This window comes from Microcaecilia unicolor, unplaced genomic scaffold, assembly GCF_901765095.1.
Source record: "Microcaecilia unicolor unplaced genomic scaffold, aMicUni1.1, whole genome shotgun sequence".
Taxonomy (NCBI): domain Eukaryota; kingdom Metazoa; phylum Chordata; class Amphibia; order Gymnophiona; family Siphonopidae; genus Microcaecilia; species Microcaecilia unicolor.
In genome coordinates, this window is record NW_021963016.1 from 278651 (window position 1) to 297809 (window position 19159).

The 19159-nt window shown below is 44.1% G+C and overlaps 1 protein-coding gene across 1 annotated transcript in view; it reads right to left on the minus strand.

Moving 5' to 3' along the window:
• Nucleotides 1-1567: 1567 nt before the first annotated feature.
• The window catches only part of LOC115458753 (1,4-alpha-glucan-branching enzyme-like), a gene marked incomplete at its 5' end in the record, with an annotated part of 86022 nt that continues 68430 nt past the window's right edge, over nt 1568-19159 (minus strand). The window contains 3 exon segments of the mRNA XM_030188566.1: nt 1568-1992; nt 3578-3695; nt 14931-15061. Of these exon segments, the coding sequence (XP_030044426.1) occupies nt 1936-1992; nt 3578-3695; nt 14931-15061 (306 nt within the window).

The following is a 19159-nucleotide window of genomic DNA, read 5'->3' on the forward strand; positions in this document are numbered from 1 at the left end:
TGGTGCTTTGAAAATGAGCACCTATATGAAGCCTGCAGAATGATTTTAGGATTCTATTTCGATGAAAATTACTGCTTTTCGCATTTTCACAGAAATATATTTTATTTTTTTGTTACATTTGTACCCCGCGCTTTTCCACTCATGGCAGGCTCAATGCGGCTTACATGGGGCAACAGAGGGTTAAGTGACTTGCCCAGAGTCACAAGGAGCTGCCTGTGCCTGAAGTGGGAATCGAACTCAGTTCCTCAGTTCCCCAGGACCAAAGTCCACCACCCTAACCACTAGGCCACTCCTCCATTACCACTAGGCCACTCCCCCATTCATAAATGAGGAGGATCTGACTTTAAATATAGAACTGCATTAACACTGCTAAATTTTTAAGTTCAAAGACCATTCTAGGCTCCTGAAATCATGACTCCATTTCATCCTTTATGGTGCAGCTGGGAGAGGACTACAGCTCCAGTGATGTAACCTAGTCCCCCAATAAAGCTTTACTATTAAAACTTAATAGCTGTCAACAAGTCATAAGTTGTTGCTGACGACAAATAGGTTCTTTAACAGGAAGCTCATTGCAGAGGCGGTGCAGTCTACCCAACTAACCTCCTGAGTTACTCTGTTGTCAGAATTTAAGTTGCCGCTGTGGAATTCCAGAGAGATGAAGATGGCAGCAATGTTCATCTTTTCAGATATGTGGCAAATAAAGTGAAGGCTTGCTGTTATCCAAGTTTCTTTGCAATCAAACAATTGCATGGTTTTCTAACACAGAGGTGTCAAACTGCAATCCAAGAGCTGTAAAACCATCCTTTTTTTCAGATCTCACTAATGAAACATACATGATATATGTGCATTCAATAGTGCAAGCATATTCACTGGGGATACTCTAAGACAAAATTAGGGGTCCTTTTACCAAGGTGAGCTGAAAAATGGCCTGCGCTGTTGGAGGAGCGTGTATTGGATGCACGCACGCAGGTCAATTTTTCAGCGCGCCTGCAAAAAAGGCCTTTTTTGTTTTTGGCCAAAAATGGGCGTGCGGCAAAATAAAAATTGGCGCGCGTCTATTTTGGGTCTGAGACCTTACCGCCACCCATCGACTTAGCGGTAAGGTCTCACACGTTAACTGGGTGGTAGTCGTCAGTGCGCGTACACTGACGATTACCGCCTGGTTATAGCCATGCGGTACAAAATAAAAAATATTTTCTGACACAAGTAAAAAGTGGAATTACCAGCTGGGGCTTGCGGTAGCTGGGTGGTAGTTCCAAACCGACGTACGTTGGCGCCTACGCGCACCCATGCTGACGTGAATTGGACGTGCGTAGGCGCCTACGCGCGCCCGTGCTGACGTGAATTGGACGTGCGTAGGCGCCTACGCGCGCCCGTGCTGACGTGAATTGGACGTGCGTAGGCGCCTACGCGCGCCCGTGCTGACGTGAATTGGACGTGCGTAGGCGCATACGCGCGCCCGTATTGACGTGAATTGGACGTGCGTAGGCGCCTACGCGTGCCCTTATTGACGTGAATTGGACGTGCGTAGGCGCCTACGTGTGCCTGTATTGACGTGAATTGGACGTGCGTAGGCGCCTAAGGGCCCCTTAATTTGCAGTTTTTGAGTATTGCAATTTGATACTTCTCTTCTTTAAGAACACTGAAATGATACTTCCTCTCAAGAAATGACTGAATGCATAGCAAATACTGCGGTGAAGCAAAGAAACTGATAACCACACCAGCTAATTTGAATTATTTCAAATTATCCTGCATCCTCTAAGACCGAAGAATTTTTAACTCTTTTATTCTGTGACTTTGTGAAAATCATCCTCGATTTATGTACCACTTCAGTCATCTAAAGTGCAATAAGCTATATTAACTGTCCACAAATTTATACTTTAGAACGCTTTGCTTTCTAGTGCAATGAGTCTGAATTGTTCAGGACTATAAGATTCAGTTTGGTATGTCCATATTTTGGAGCACAATAGCCACTCTGCTTGGAATGTATACCTGAAAAGAGAAAAGGATAAAAACCAGTGTTCAAATGATGCACACTATACAGTATTTCTGAATGTTATCATACATCAATCCAATATACAGAGCGTAAGTGGTACGAGACAAGAGAGGGAATTAAATTTAGAAAGACTTGTTTTCTAATTACCAGAGGAGGACACTATAGACTAACTCAGCACAACTTTGTACAGTAGTAGTTAAAGTTGTTTATTCTTAACCCTTTAGTGTCCAATGTTCCTATAATAAGCCATATGGGAACAGATTGATGGAACACTGGACAGTAACGGGTTAATTCTCCCTAAAATAAGTCTCGGCACCTAAAATTCTCCCCTTATTAGAGAACTAAACATGACCATGGCACAGGCAGCATGTCAGTAATCCAGCTTTTTCTTATGAATGAAGTATTGCTAGAACTTAGCTTAAGGCAGTCCACAAAGATCCCAACGGATGGAGTTGCTAAGCTGGCAGTGAATTAAATCCCCTTGAAGAAGCCGAGAGGTGAAGCGGGTTTCTGTTGGGATCTTTGTGGACTGCCTTAAGCTAAGTTCAGCTGTTTAGCAATACTTCATTCATAAGTGAAAGCTGTTTTTATGAGCATATTCTGCTAAAAAATCTATGTAATGACGAATTAACAAAAACTTAACAAAAAATGTAAACACAAAAATTTACTTAAAATGAGAATTATTTTTAGGGATGCTTTTTTTAGAGCAACGAAAGAAACTGTGAACTGTGGTTCAAATATCATGACACCCTGACAGGGCCGCCGAGAGGGGGGGACAGGGGGGACAAAATTCCCCGGGCCCGGCACCGCCGCCGCAGTCCGGCCTGCCCGCCCTCCGTCGCACCCGGAACTGACCTTAAGCGCCTCCCACACCTTCGCAGCAAGTAGCGGCAGACCACCCCTTCCTTCCGTGTCCCACCCTCGCCTGACGTAACTTCCGCGAGGGCGGGACACGGAAGGAAAGAGAGGTCTGCCGGCGCTTGCTGCGAAGGTGAGGGAGGCGCTTAAGGTTAGTGCAGAGGGCCCGGGGGTGGAGAGAGGGTCCGGCCCGGTGGCTGGGGGGCCCGGCGACCTCAGGTGGGGGGGGCCCGGGGGTGGCTTTGTCCCGGGCCTGGCCCAGTCTCTCGGCGGCCCTGCACCCTGATATAGGGTTTATTTGATTGGTTTACCGCAGTCATCTGAGGCCTTTTTCCTCCATGGTTTTATTTTTCAATTAAGTGAGCTATTTTCACTCTTTGTTTTGGGTTGATTGCGTATATATTTGAGTGTTTTTTTTCTCCTTATATATTGTTACTTCTGCATGGTTATTACACAAATTCACTTATCAGAAGTACATCATTAGAGATGTTTTTCCCTCTATAGGAAATCTGGTAAGGAAGTCTGCTGGTGACCATAGTCTCGACTGAATGGTAGGCTTTGCTAAAACAAATTGGACTGTTTCACTACAGGAAACAGAAAATATATATTTTTGTCCCAGAATGACTTTTTGTTTCTTAAATTGTTTCTCCTAAATAGCCTGAAATCCACATGCATCATGGTAATTTCTTAACGTATCAAGATGAAAACCAGTACTGAACCTACCATCAATGAACAGGAACGATTATTGTATGAAAATGCTTCAGTGAAGAAATCTGTGTTATGGTCCAGTCTCTGGTGTCCTCCATATTCTGCTGCATCAGAATCCAGCACAATCTTATATTTAGAAAAGGTGGTTAAGGACCTAACGTATTTTGATACTGGAAGAAAACCTGTAATTGTGTTTGCTGACAAAAATAATTTCAATAAAAAGTATTACACTGATAAAAATAAGAAATGCCATGCTGGGTCGGACCAAAAGGCCCATCAAGCCCAGTATGTCCTAGAGAATAATCCAGGTCAACAGTGGCTAGATTCCTTACTATTTAGCCTCAGGTAAAAGCTGTGGCTTTCCCACACATCTAATTTAACTATGGACATTTCTTCCAGGAACTTGTCCAAACATTCTAAACCTAGTGAGCTACAGTACATTAAGGGGTCCTTTTACCAAGCTGCAGGAAAAAGGGCCCTGCGGAAGCGCCAGGGTCCTTTTTATCACAGCGGGTAGGTAATAAGACCCCAGGCACACATGGCCATGCGGTAAGAGAACTCTTACCGCATGGCCATGCAATGGGGAGCTCTTACTGCCAGCCCCTAAGGTGGCGATAAGGGCTCCCGTGCTAACCCGGTGCAATTACCGCGCTAACCCGATGCCCGATTATCGCCAGGTTACCGCTGCGCAAGCCATTTCTGGGGGTTTTCTTTGTCCCTTGGAAATGCCGTGTACTCGGGGTGGGACTACAGCCGGTGGCTGCGTTGGGCTGGCGGTAGTTCCGCAAGAGCGAGCGGTAAGCCCGCGTTGGGCTTACCGCCGCTCTGTAAAAGGGCCCCTAAATTTCCAGCAACAAGTTCCAGAGCTTAACTATGCGTTGAGTGAAAAATATAAACGTTTTCTCCTATTTGTTTTAAATATACTACTTAGTAACTTCATGGCGTGTCCCCCTAGTCTTTGTACTATTTCAAAGAGCAAATAATTTAGGTTTGCTCAGGATAGACATTTCTCCTCTACCATCTGCTCTCAAAGCTGAAGAGCCTTGCCCTTTTTAGCATTTTTTCATAAGATCTTTATTATTTTAGTCACCCTTCTCTGTTCCTTTTCAAATTCTGCTGTTTCTTTGAGAGGCGGCAATCGTACACAATACCCAAGGTGTGATTGCACCATGGAGTCGATACAAAGGCACCATGATACTGTTTTATTATCTATTCATTTATTGATATAATTCTTAACACTGTTTGCTTTTTTTTTTTTTGGCTGCCACTACATACTAAGCAGATTTCATCATATTGACTGCAATGACACCCAGTTCCATTTCCTGGGTTATGACTCCTAACGAGGAACCTTACAACATGTCGCTCTAGCTAGGCTTATTCTTCCCTAAGTGAAATCACTTTGCAACTTGTTTCCATTAAATTTCTTCTGCTGTTTGGATGCCCAGTCTTAGAAGGACCTCTTGCAGCTTCTCATAATCCACATGGGATTTAACACCTTTGAATGATTTTGTGACATCTGCAAATGTGATCACCTTACTCATTTAGATGTATATTTTTCTACTGAGAAAGTTGCACTATTTAATCCACTCTGTTTTCTCTTTTACCAACCAAGCCAAACCACCACAAGGGTGGAGGTACACAAATTCCTACGAAAAGTAGAATCTGAGGAAAGGGGGAGTAGGAGGAGTAGGCTCTTGAACAACACCAGTAGGCGACGTAGATAGGAACAATCTCTTTATTTAAATATACACTCGACTCAACACAGCCGTGTTTCGGCGCTACAGACGCCTTCTTCAGGAGTCTTGTGATATATAAATATACGAATATTAAGCTCAAAGAGAATGAAAGCAAGGCTTCTGCTACAATTGTAATCCACTGCCGATGCAGGAAAAAAGCTCAGCGTATTCAATTGCACTTCTGTGAAATAAAATAAAATAAAATAAAATAAAGAGATTGTTCCTATCTACGTCGCCTACTGGTGTTGTTCAAGAGCCTACTCCTCCTACTCCCCCTTTCCTCAGATTTCTCTTTTACCAATCCAAAAAAGGGCGTCGTCTCTTATCTCACAACATTTTAATTTTCTCCAGAGTCTCCTATTAGGTCTTTGCCAAATGATTTCCAAAAATTCAAATACAGAGGTCTATTTTTGATAGAATATAGAGATTAGAGCTGAGACATCCAGGTTAGGATGTGCACATCTCCGGTGGTACTGTAGAAAATGGTCTTCCGGAGTACAGCTTTATTCTAAAATACACGCAGGAGTGCATATGTATTTGCTGGCATGTTGCAGGAAGCAGCCATTTTACAAAAATATACATTTAAAAAGTGATTCGGGGAATCTCAGCAACTTACACTTTTAAGTGTTGAGATACATGCAAATTGGCATTTTACAACTTACATGTATATATGTTGGCATTTACACATGTATGCCAGCTATTTTATAAACTTACATGTATAAATGCTGCTAATTATATACAGAGGCTGCAATCTTTATTTGCAATTTGGAGGGTGAAATGAGAAATGGGGGATTAAGGTGGATCACTCCCTTAGCCTCTACTGTAAAGGGCTGGCCCAAATAAGCACTTTCAAAGCATGCATGGGGGGGGGGGGGGGTGAGAAGAGGCAGAGCAAGGTGAATATGCTCTGGGGAAGGGGCAGCAAAATCTGAGAAAATACCATGGGGATTTGACGGGGGGGGGGGGGGGGCGAGGGCAGGGCAGACAAAGCTGAGTGCGTACCATGGGGGGGGGGGTGGAAATAAAGCTTGAGGGTGTGTGGGAGACAGAATAACAGCTGGGGAGAGGAGAAAATGGGTAGTGTGCTGGGTGGTGGGGGGAGAACGAGAGGTGGGGTACAGCATGCAGGAGAAGACTTTGGGGGACAGAATTAGAGGCCTTGCTGAGAATTAAAGGGAGAGAGAACTTTAGTTGGAGTGAGAGATGGAACTGAGGAGGCTGGAGCCTGAGGAAGAAAAGGCAGGAGGGAATGTCAGGCCTTATGTTGGGGAAAGTCTGTGCAAAAAAACCCCCCTAAAAATAAACAATGCAGAATTTTTAAATACTGTATGTAGAAGTTTCAAAACTTTTATGCAGAATTCTCCTAGGGAGTATAAACTGCAGGCTGTATTAGGGGGTGGGAACTTGCTGGATTTGGGGATCAGAATAGGTGTGAACTGAAACATGGCAGTTAGCGCACGGAATGTACTGCTTGCTGTCACTTATGCAGTCTGGAGCACAGACACTGTAACTGTGGATAGTCTTAACATGTAGTAAATCACTTTTCAGTATGGTAACTGCCAGAAGAAAGGCTGGGCATGCCTCTAACGATTACCGCCCATCCGTTGTACTTACTATGTGTTAGTAGACGAATAGCATTGGATACTTCTGTGTTTTATTAATGGTGGTTATTTACTGTTTTTGTTTGTATTAATACCAATAGTACCAATGGGACCTGTGGTAAAATAGCACTTTTTAGTGTGGAAGCATTTACAGAAGCTTTGGAGCTTCGTGTGTATAGGCTGCAGAGATCTGGCATAGGTGGGGCAATCTAGAGTAGGGACTTCCCTGACACCACTGGGGAGGGACCCTACCAGAAAATTGTTTTTTTTTTTTTTAATGTGGAAGTGTTTTTGGAGTGCGGCCGCAGGGGTATGACCAAAGGGGCACATTTGGCCCCTTTGGAGCCAGAAAGAGTCTGGTTATTTTGCCCGAAAGATGCTCTCTGTTTTGTTGATCAGTATTTACCGATGGATTTGTTTACTTTTGTTTTTGTTTCCTCTTACTTTTTACTATCTTAAATATGGGGGGGGGGGGGGGGAACAAAGAATAAAAGTGAGATCCCCAACACAACTGGCACGTCACCTTTTAGGTTGATGGACAAATGTGCAAAATTAGACTATGCTTTGCTAAAATGTTATCTACTCCAATGATTATAACTCAGATGTTTCTGAGGAGGTCCACTTACCCCACCCCTACCTCCAACTTCCTTTAACAACTCCAAGGGCGGGTCTCCCACTGAGTAGTTGGTACTGGGGATGCATCAGTTAAGACTCTTCTGGCTCTTACTTCTGGAAATGCTATTCTGCTCCCAGTTTCATGTCCAAAGGCTTTGGAAAATTTCCATAGGTCTAAGAATCTGACTGTGGATTTTTTCTTTTGCTCATTTTTGTCTGCTGAGATTTTGTTTTATAAATATTTAAAAAGGAAGTGTTAGTCAATGTCTAATGCTGATTCTATGATATTATCAAATCTCTATTTGCCATAAAAATAATTCTCAGGGTTCTGAAGTTGAAGTATTTGATGTGCTTGGAGCAGACCCTGAATTTGATCTTACTAAAATTTGGGAGACATCCCAGTGTGAGGTCCAACACTGTGCTACTCTCCAAGTTACTTTGGTTTTTATTGAGAGCTTCCCTGATCTGGATGTTGTCTGATGTAGCAATGTCTACACAGATAAAGCGTAAGCGATTTCTTGTTGGAGTTGTCCTCTAATGTTTAGTGTAGCGGCTTGAGAACAAGGGAAACAGAGTTCGATTCTCACTGCAGCTCGTTGTGACTCTGGGCAAATCACTTAACCCTTCATTGCCCCAGGTATAAAATAAGTACCTATATATAATGTGTAAACCACTTTGATGGTAATCACAGAAAAGCAGTATATCAAATCCCATCCCCTTTCCCTTTCATTTAAAAAATCTGTACGGTTGAAATGGGAGCTTCTTTTCATGCAATTTATGATTAGTTTTTAAGTGTGCAACACAAAAAACAACCACAGAAGGGGAGAAACTGGATCCGCTATGAGGAGAAAGGTCTCTAGTTTTTAAGGGTAACACTTTTCTTTGATCCAGTTCACTTGAAATTTTTTTTATTAAACAACCAGCAGTGACAAAAATGTAAGGGAATATATTATGTAGTAGTAATGTACTGATGAGTATGGTTTTCCTTTAAGTCTGTGAAAATTAACACTTTGTGCTCCCATTGATGTGTGCTTGAGTACGATAATTTTTCCTTTATGCATTATGGATTGTTTTCTTTTGTATTATGGTATCTAGGAATTCCTCATTAAAAAAAAAAAAAAAAAGGCATTTCTTAACAGCACCCCACATTGATAACTATGCCCTTTAGTACATGTTTGTGAGATAAGGAGGCATACAACTTAATAAAATGAAACAAAATGTTTCAGTGCACAACTAAGCTGCAGAGTTTGCTGCCGGAAGATATTAAGGTGTAACATAGTGAGGTTCAAAGAAGGTTTGGATATGTTCCTGGAGGAAAGCGAAGATACTTACCTGTAGCAGGTATTCTCCAAGGACAGCAGACCTTATATTCTCACAATTGGGTAATGCAGTGCTGTGTTGCTGATCCGGAGCTTATGACAAGCTTAAAAGAGCTTAGTGGAGCGTGAGACACTCCACCATGCATGCATGAGTGCCTTCCCGCCTGCTGAGAGAGCACGGTTACTGCAGTTAAATACTACAGCATAAAAAAAGAAAAAATAGGATACAACTCTTAGGGGAGCTGGGACGGTTACTGAGAATATAAGGTCTGATGTCCTCGGAGAATACCTGCTATAGGTAAGTATCTTCGTTTTCTCCGAGAACAAGTAGGCCATCAATTCTCACAATTGGGATATCCCTAGCATCCGGGCTCACAGAACAACAAACACTGGTCAATTGGACCTCGCAATGATGAGGACATAACTCAGATTATACTGAAACTGTATACAAACTGAGTGAGAATGCAGCCTGGAAAAGAATAAAATGGGAATAAGGGGGTGGAGTTGGATTTTAGACCCCAAACAGATTCTGCAACACTGTCTGCCCAAACCAACTGTCTCATTGGGTATTCTGCTCAAAGCAGTAATGAGCTGTGAAAGTGTGGACTGAAGACGTCGCAGCCTTGCAAATTTCTTCAATGGAGGCTGACTGCAAGTGGGCTTCTGACACAACCATGGCTCTAACATTGTGAGCCGTGACATGACTCTTCAGGGTTAGCCCGGCATGGGCATAAGTGAAAGAAATGCAATCTGCCAGCCAATTAGAGATACTGCGTTTCCCTGATGGTGACCCCCATCCTATTGGGATCAATAGAAAAATGTTGGGCGGACTGTCTATGGGGCCTTGTCCGCTCCATGTAATAGGCCAATGCTCGCCAGGATGGGTACGAGGTCGGGGAAAGAATGTTGGCAAGGCAATTGAATGGTTCAGATGAAACTCCAAAACGACCTTCAGCAAGAACTTAGTATAAGGTACATCCACCATTAAGGCCTGAAGCTCACTGACTCTACGAGCTGAAATAACAGCCACCAAAAAGATGACTTTCCAGGTCAAGTACTTCAGATGGCAGGAATTCAGTGGCTCAAAAGGAGCTCTCATCAGCTGGGCGAGAACGACATTGAGATCTCATGACAAAGGTGGAGGTTTGACAGGGGGCTTTGAAGCAAACCTTGCATGAACAACTAAAGGCTTTCCAGAGATGGGCTTACCCTTTATACGTTGATAAGCACTAATTGCACTGAGGTGGACCTTTACAGAGTTGGCCCCACACTTGGAAATGTGTAGAAGGTATTCAAGCAGAGTCTGTGTAGGGCAAGAAATAGGATCTAGGGCCTTGCCCTCACATAAGATGGCAATCCTCCTCCATTTAAATGAGTGACATCACTTACTGGAATCTTTCCTGGAAGACAGCAAGACATAGGCGCCCGGTATAAGAGGCTTGGACAGGCTAAGCCTCCCCTGCTGTGCTCTGAGAGGTTTAAATTGTTCCTCACAGCAGGAGCTGCAGTGAAAGCCCTCTAGCCTTGTGTAACCAATTGTAGAAATTGGTTTATGGTTTGTTTAGCTTACTGCTGGGAGAGCTGGGGAGGGGGGGGGGGGGGATTGGCTAGAGGTGTCCTGGGTTGCCAGGGAGATATTTAAGGATGACGACTTCCTGACCTGCACTGAGCACAGATAGCAACAGAATCGGATACTGGACCAGCATGATCAGAAAACGTCACCAGACTACAAAGGTAGAAAAGATCATTTTATTTTCATTATAGTGTTTGGAATATGTCCACTTTGAGAATCAGGTGCTCAACATTAAAAGTTTATATTTATTTACTTATTTATGGCATTTTATCCCACATTAAACATGAATTAGGGTGTTTTGTGGCTCTACATGAGAATTGTGATGATATGATCCCTTGTTTCATATTGTTGACAGTCTGCATTTTCCGTATGGGTGGTATATTGGTGTATTAGGTTCTGCCCAGTGTAATATTTATGGTACAGTAAGGTTCTGAGTGTGTTTTTGCACAAAGTTGTGCATAGTGTTTTGCAGCTCAGTGATTGTGGTTAGAATATGCGTTGAGCAACCACTTTATTCTTTGACATATGATACATATCTAATATCTAAATTTAATAAAAAGTATTGTGACTTATTTTTATTTATTTTTCTGTGTGTTATCAGACAATTATGGATTTAAGCTCCACCCCTGGCCCCACCCCTAACTCCACCCCCTTTAGCCTCCCCAAACAGTTGGGCCACCGACTGCCTATGCAGCAAGACCTGGAAGACACCTTCAGAAAGATCCAAGGAAGCAAATTCTAGGCTCTCAACATCCAGGCTGTGATAGCCAGAGATTGAAGGCTGGGATGCAGAAGAGATCCCTCGTTTTGCGTGGGAGTGGTTGTTCGGAGGATAACTCCAGAAGAAGAGTGAACCATATCGGCAGTGGCCAATAAGCTGCGATTAAGATTATGGTCCCGTAGTCTTGCTTGAGTTTCAATAAAGTCTTCCCCACAAGAGGAATGGGAGGATACGCATACGGAAGACCTGTACCCCAATGCAGGACGAAGGCATCTGATGCTAGTCTGTTGTGGGCCTGAAGTTCTGGAACAGAACTGAGGGACTTTGTGATTCATGCGAGTGGCAAAGAGATCCACTGAGGAGTTGCTCCACGCTTGGACTATCTCACAGGCAACACCCATATGGCGAGACCACTCATGCAGTTCCATAACCCTGCTCAGCCTGTCAGCCAGACTGTTGTTTTTGCCCGTCAGATAAGTGGACTGAAGGAACATGCTGTGTTGATGAGCCCAGTGCCACATCCGGATGGCCTCCTGACACAGAGGCTGTGATGATCTGATGCCTCCCTGCTTGTCCATTTGAATGAGCATAATTTGGCGAGACAGCTGATCCCTGAAAGCCTTTAGAGCATTCTATATCCCCCCCGGAGTTCCAGGAGATTGATCTGAAGATCTGTTTCCTGAGTGAACCAAGCTTGAGTGTGAAGTCCATTCACATGAGCTCCTCAACCCAGGAGAGATGCATCCGTCAGCACCTTTTGAGGTTGAGGAATTTGGAATGGGAGTCCCAGAGTCAAATTGGATCAAATTGTCCACCACTGAAGAGAGTGTACGAGTTCTGGGGACATTTGGATGACATCTTCCAGACTCCTTGTGGCTTGATACCACTGAGAAGCCAGGGTCCATTGAGCTGATCTCATGCGAATATGTGTCATGGGTGTAACATACACTGTGGTAGTCATGTGGTCCAACAATCTCAACATCTGCCGAGCTGTGACCTGCTAACTGGGGGCACCAAGGCATAGTCTGTAGAACTCCTGGCTCTTTTGAGGGCACCATGGAATTGTGAGGCAACTGGGGCCTATCAAAACCAGGTATACTGTGGATCCAATACATATTGTCGATCTTCTTCGTCAGGACAGGGACTGACAGAGGGGACTCCCAATTCTGACTGAGGACTTCCTTGAGTGCCTTGTGGAGAGGGACAGTCACAGCCTCCCTAGGAGGAGACTTGGAAGTCCAGGACCTCAAGCATCTTAGCCCTGGGCTCGTACTCCAAATTAAATGGAATAACCTCAGCTATTTCCTTTAGAAAAGAGGGAAACAAAAGGCTCTCTGGAGGAGACTTTCAAGTGGAGGGGAGGGGTTCAGAGGGGATGCCAAAGGACCTATCCTCTGAAAATTACCTTGGATCCTCCTCAGAGTCCCATGAGCGTTCCTCATCAGTGTCAGACAGCAACTCCACATAAGAAGGCTGAGACCGAGCCTGCCTTGACTTAGAGGAGCCATGTCCTCGAGAGGAGTGTCGAGAAGTTGGCTCCCACCTTGACTCCAGTGAAGCTTTCTCCATCGACATCGAGGGGGTGTCGGCTTGAGTGGCAGTCGACACCGGAGCCGCATGCAGCACCAGTATTGGAGGTCGCACCACAGGTTGAGAGCCAAGCGAGCCCACAAAGGCAGCAGGGTAGGCGCAAGCACCCCTGATGCACACCAGTTCAAGAGGCCACTCAGCAGCTCAGAAAGTAAGGCCCACGCTCATCAAGAGCCGCCACAGGGAAAGACTGGGAGGCTGGCTCCGAGACAGGCTGCAGAACTGATGAGGCAGAGATGGGAGTTGGGTCCTGGCTGCTAGGGGGCTGATGCATCAGCATCTCTTGGATACAGGGGGAGAGGTCCTCCCAGCGCCGACGCTTCTCTGGTGCCAAATTCCTCAGCTCTCAGCACAATGATGCGTCGAGGACGAGCGATGCTTCTTGCCCATCACCTGAAGCTTGGCATCGAGACTCCTCGATGCTGATGATGACATCAAATCCTCACGTCGTCTCCAGGTCAGGTCTGACTGTGGATGGACCTGGGGGCTCTGCACAGCAGGAGGCCTCAAGGCAGATGGAGACCCACTCGATGCATCACTGCTCCAAGTGTCTAAAGCTCTAACAGCAGCCATGCTTACTGACACTCCTGACGCCGGTGCAATACTCGATGTCGATGCCAAGGACTCGGACCCGGCTCCAAAAATCTTCTTGCGTTGAGCCTCTCTGGACACCTGAGTCCTCTTCTTCATAAGAAGACAGAGGACACAGTTAGTAGGGCTATGGTTGGGCCCTAAACACTGAAGACACTGAATGGGTGTCCTTACTAGAGATGGTCCGATTGCACCGGGTCAGCGCTTAAAGCCACTGCAAACTTCAGTGGACATGGACAGAACAACTTCTGCAGACAAATCAAAAGACATGATGGTGCCTGAAAAAAAGGGACAAGGCACCAGAAAAAAAGCAAGGGAAAAACCTGTCCAATCAAGGTCTAAATGCAGCTTAAGACAAGAAAAAAAAAAGGAAACTTAAAACTGGGGAAAAGGAAACTAAAAGAGTACAGGAAGAAAAAGGGACTGAAATCTGAGAACAGGCACACCAAAAAATGAGGTGAAAAGCCCGAATAGCACCAAAAAAAAGAAGCTCTTCCAGACCGGGAGTGAAGAGAAACCACAGATTCAGTGTTCTCATCTAGGTAGAAAAACAACTTCAGGAACTGCACTCTTGCGGTGGGTGGGAAGGCACTCGTGCATGCGAGGTAGAGCGTGTCTCGCATTCCACAAAGCTCTGTTAAACTTGTCATAAGCTCCAGACTTGGCAACGCGGCGCACGTTACCCAACTGTGAAAATTAATGGCCTGCTTGTCCTCGGAGAAAGGTCTTTACAAAATTATCAGCCAGGTAGACTTGGGAAAGCAATCACTTCTCCCTGGGAAATATATTTATTTTAAAAATTTCATATTCTACTTTATTTCCCCAAAATGTCCAAACTATGTGTTTCTTGGTGTGAGATGTGAGAGCAGAGCACATGTGCTTATTTTGCATTTCTAGAATAAGCGTAAAAAGGTCACCTTTTTGTATTATTCTCATAGGCATCCTGTTAAATTATCCCCCCAGTGTACACGAACACACTTTTTACAATTTCTTTTTTTTTTTTTGTTGTTACATTTGTACCCCGCGCTTTCCCACTCATGGCAGGCTCAATGCGGCTTACATGGGGCAATGGAGGGTTAAGTGACTTGCCCAGAGTCACAAGGAGCTGCCTGTGCCGGGAATCGAACTCAGTTCCTCAGTTCCCCAGGACCAAAGTCCACCACCCTAACCACTAGGCTACTCCTCCACTCCAACAAAAACTACAACTCCCACATGGCCAATGGCCTGTAGTTTCTCAATGGATGTCTTCTATAGCAGGTCACATGGAATGCACCAATCTGGTCCCCAAATTGGTGCCCCTAGTAAAAACTACACAGGGACGAGATGCAAAATCAGGATGAATGGTCAAGATTTGCATTTCTTTTACACCTGCTTCAATTTCTGTGAGAGAATGTAAGTATCATTAGGAACACATAAGAAAGCAGGTTGATACCTAATCTGCATAAAACAAAGTTTTATGCATAAAACATAAAACAATAGAGTTTGTTTTATGCAACTCTATTGGAAAGCATGTGTTCTCTTATGAAATCACCTCCCATATGCATGCACATGTTAGAAACAGTGCAAAATTAGAAAACAATGTTGATTACAAAGTACATTCCTCTTAGCAAATGAAAGGATATTTTCCTGATAAATTTGTAGCTACTCTGTATTCAGTATAGCTTTTATATGGATGAAAGTTGAACACGAAAAGGAGATTTGCCCTCTCAAAAGCAATGACTTTATCCCCTTCATGCTTTGCACTCACAAAGGCCTGGAAGGATTTTGAATACAAATATGTTATTTCTAAAATTTCTCTCCCTCTCAAGATTATAAAGGAGAACTCTACAACAATACCACTTATGGAATTTAACCCGGGGGTTACCAAATAAAAGATGGACATTCTTTTACCTGCAAATTCTGACAGTGCATAGCAATGCATTTCTATTGCAGCCTGGAATGACAATTCAAATTATATTGGGTATATAATATGCTGTAAATAAAGGAAAAAAGAAACAAACCACATACAGATTTTTCCTATAAATATAATAAACCGGGATAACAAGTGTACACAATAATACATTTATATTGTCCTCACACAGCAATTTTGTTCCCAGCAAATGAAAAGCTGAGGTATATCAACATTTGAGAAAAACAGCAGCAGAGGGAGAAAAAGGGCTGATTCAATGAGCAATGACTGCAAAATTACAAAAGGGTCCAAAGGAAAAGAAAAAATGACATTCATGATATGCGAGATAAGCAGTTAAATTCTAAGGGGTCGATATTCAAGGAATTTAAACAACCAGGAGAGATTCCTCGCTGTTTAAATCGCTTGTCTGCAGCTAACCGTGGACATTCAGTCAGGGGCGTATCTGGACTTTGCCGGTAGGGGGGTCCAGAGCCGAGGTAAGGGAGCACATTTTAGCCCCCCCGGCAACCCCCACCACCATTGCCGCCACCCCCAGACGCCGCCAGAACCACCTCCATGGCCCGCCCGACGACCGTCTCGACCGCCGCTGACCCTCCGCCCGCTGTCGCCTACCTTTGCTGGCGGGGGACCCCAACCCCTGCCAGCCGAAGCTGTCTTCCTTCATTTTTTTCTTCTTTCTGAGTCTGACTCTGATGTCCTGCATGTACACAACGTGCAGGACGTCAGAGTTAGACTCAGAAAGAAGAATCAAACAACAAAGGAAGACGGCTTCGGCTGGTGAGGGCTGGGGTCCCCTGCCAGCAAAGGTAGGCGACGGCAGGTTGGCGGTTGGAGGGGGGGTTGCGAGGGCCGTTGGTAGGGGGGGTCCAGGGCCAAATCTACAGGGCCCTGGCCCCATTACAGATACGCCCCTGCCAATGGGCCCTCACATTGATAGTGTAACTGAATACCTGCAGTTAGAACCTAAGCTGAACCAAACCAGTTTGTAGGCGGTCCAAGGGTGGAGTCGGCACTTAACCTCATAACTGCATAAGGTAGCCGCATAAATAACACAGCATATAAGACAATCCTATCTTTATGAGGTTCACCTTATACAGTTAAGTACTAAATCTGGCACTTAAACACGTGTTGGCTGGCCACGTATGCCTAAATATTCAATGTTGGTGCCCAGACATGGCCCACACTGAGGGGTCCATTTACTAAGGGGTGCCAAAAAATGGCATGCACTTGTGTAGACGCGTGTATTGGATGCACGCAGGTCCATTTTTCAGTGTGCCTGCAAAAAAGGTGTTTTTTTAAAGCCAAAAATTTGATGCATCTCCATTTTAGTCCTGAGACCTTACCGTCATCCACTGACCTAGCAGTAAGGTCTCACGCGTTAACCGGGCGGTAATGCTCTATGTGCGTACAATGCTGATTACCGCCCAGTTAGTGTCGTGTGCTGGAAAATTCCCGGCGCGCTTAGTGGACGCATGTAAAAAAAAAAATGAAATTACCGCCCAGGCCACGCTGTAGCCAGGTGGTAGTTCAAAATTGATGCGTGTAGGACGCGCGTACGCGCCTACACGACTTAGTAAAAAGGCCCCTGAATATCTGGGGATAAGGCTGAAGATGGCCAGAAAAATGCCGACCACCACCGGCTGAATATCAGCCCATATTTTATTTTAAACACCTCTTAAGAAGTGAAAAGTGGTACACATATCTGCATGGCGCAAAATCAAACCAGGTTTTTGGGCAGGAATTTATAATTACAAACAAACCAAAAAAAAAGAAAAAAACTCTCATATAAACATTCCTGTATCAATGTGTGCAGTTAATAACGTATCTTTGGATGTGGCACCGCTTGTCATCCAGAACACTACGTACTGACGAAACCCATGTTTCACACAGGCTAACAACTAGAGCAGTAGGGTGCGAACCAGGAAAACCCCAGTTCAATCTCGCTGCGACTCTTTGTGACCTTGGGCAAAAATCACTTAACCTTCCACTGCCTTATGTACAAGCTTATGATTGTGAGCCCTCCAGAGAAAGGGAAGTATCTATTGTATCTGATGCAACCTGCCTTGAGCCAAAATACACATAAATAGAACTATATAACATTTTTACGCATATAGGAGGGGATTCTATATATGGCACCTAAAAAATCCGTGTGGAAAACGTTTCCACCTAAGCGTATTCTATAAGTCGTGCCTAGATTTAGGAGCAGTATATAAAATACGCTTAGGCGGAAATCATAGTACCTAAATCTATGTGCCTCCATTTATACTAACAAAAACATGACATAAATCCCGGCACATAAGATTTAGGTGCAGAGGACCACATTCTATAACAGTGAGCGTAAATTCTGAAATGCCCACAAAATGCTCATTTCCCCACCCGTTACCACGCCCCCTTTTGCCTGTGCGCAATATAAGTTAGGCACACTGCTTTACACAACATGTTTAGCGAGTTGTATATGTAAATTCTAATTGTCAATTAGTGCTCATTATTAAGTGCTGCTATCAACACTAATTAGCTTATTAGGCCAATTAAGTTACATGCGCTCTTACGGAATACGCTTGGATTTTAGCGTGGAACTCTAGGCACACTATATTGAAACTGGGGGATAATGTGCACACACATGTAACATGCACACAATACATGCAAACTGCATATCTATGTACAAATAAAATCGTATAACAAGAACACTCATATAACAGATGATTTACCAGTCTACTCTTACATTGACATGATAATTGCAAAATTAATGCATTTATTTTTAAAGGCTTTTCTTTTTAGGTTTTTTGCAAGCATTATTAGTGCACAAAGCCTGCAAAAAAACCTAAAAAGAAAGATAGAAATCCTTGAAATCAAATGCGCTAATTTTGTAATAAGCATGTCTTAGTAAAAATACACCGGTATAGTGCACTCACATATATAGCGTACAAGGGGTAGGCACAGTTTGTAAAAACGTTTAACATGCACATTATTCCCCTAGATTCTATAAAGGTCACCCAAAGTTGGAAACGATCCAGAGATAAGCGAGCAACTTAATGAGCCAATTACAGTCAATAATTGAATGTGAACAATTATTGTCATTAATTGGCACTAATTTGGATTTGCACACACACGACATAACTCTAGGGGCCCTTTAACTAAGCAACGTAAGTGCCTATGCGCGCCCAACACGGGTCAATTTTGAGTTACCGCCTGGCTACCGCGTGGCCCTTGCGGTAATTTCATTTTTGATGTGCGTCCGCTATGCGCACGGAAAAAAATATATATATATTTTGTACCCCGCGCTTTCCCACTCATGGCAGGCTCAATGCGGCTTAGGTACTTATTTGTACCTGGGGCAATGGAGGGTTAAGTGACTTGCTCAGAGTCACAAGGAGCTGCCTGTGCCTGCAGTGGGAATCGAACCAAGTTCCCCAGGACCAAAGTCCACCACTCTAACCACTAGGCCACTCCTCCACTTGTATTTCTGGCACGCGGGTGGTAATTGTCATTCTACGCACACAGACCATTACTGTCCCATTACCGCTGTAGCAAAGAGGCAGTGACAGATTCCTGGTTTTAAAGTTGAAGATGTCTGACATCAAAGGAGCGTGCGCCTGCAGGTATAGCGGTTTACATATATTCAGGTACTTATTTTGAACCAGGGGCAAAAGTATGTAAGTTAAGTGGGTATTTGCAGAATAGCACATATTTGCATAAATGCACAAATCCCACCTATGTGGGACTGGCACCCACAAAATGTGTGTTCATACTTGTCTTTTTTCCTGTTAATTTATTTATTTAGATTTTGCTCACACCTTTTTCCAGTGGTAGTTCAAGATGAGTTACATTCAGATACACTTGGTATTTCTCTGTCCCTGGAAGGCTCACAATCTAATTTTTGTACCCGAGGCAATGGAGGGTTAAGTTACTTGCCCAAGATCAGAAGAAGCATCAGTGTGATTT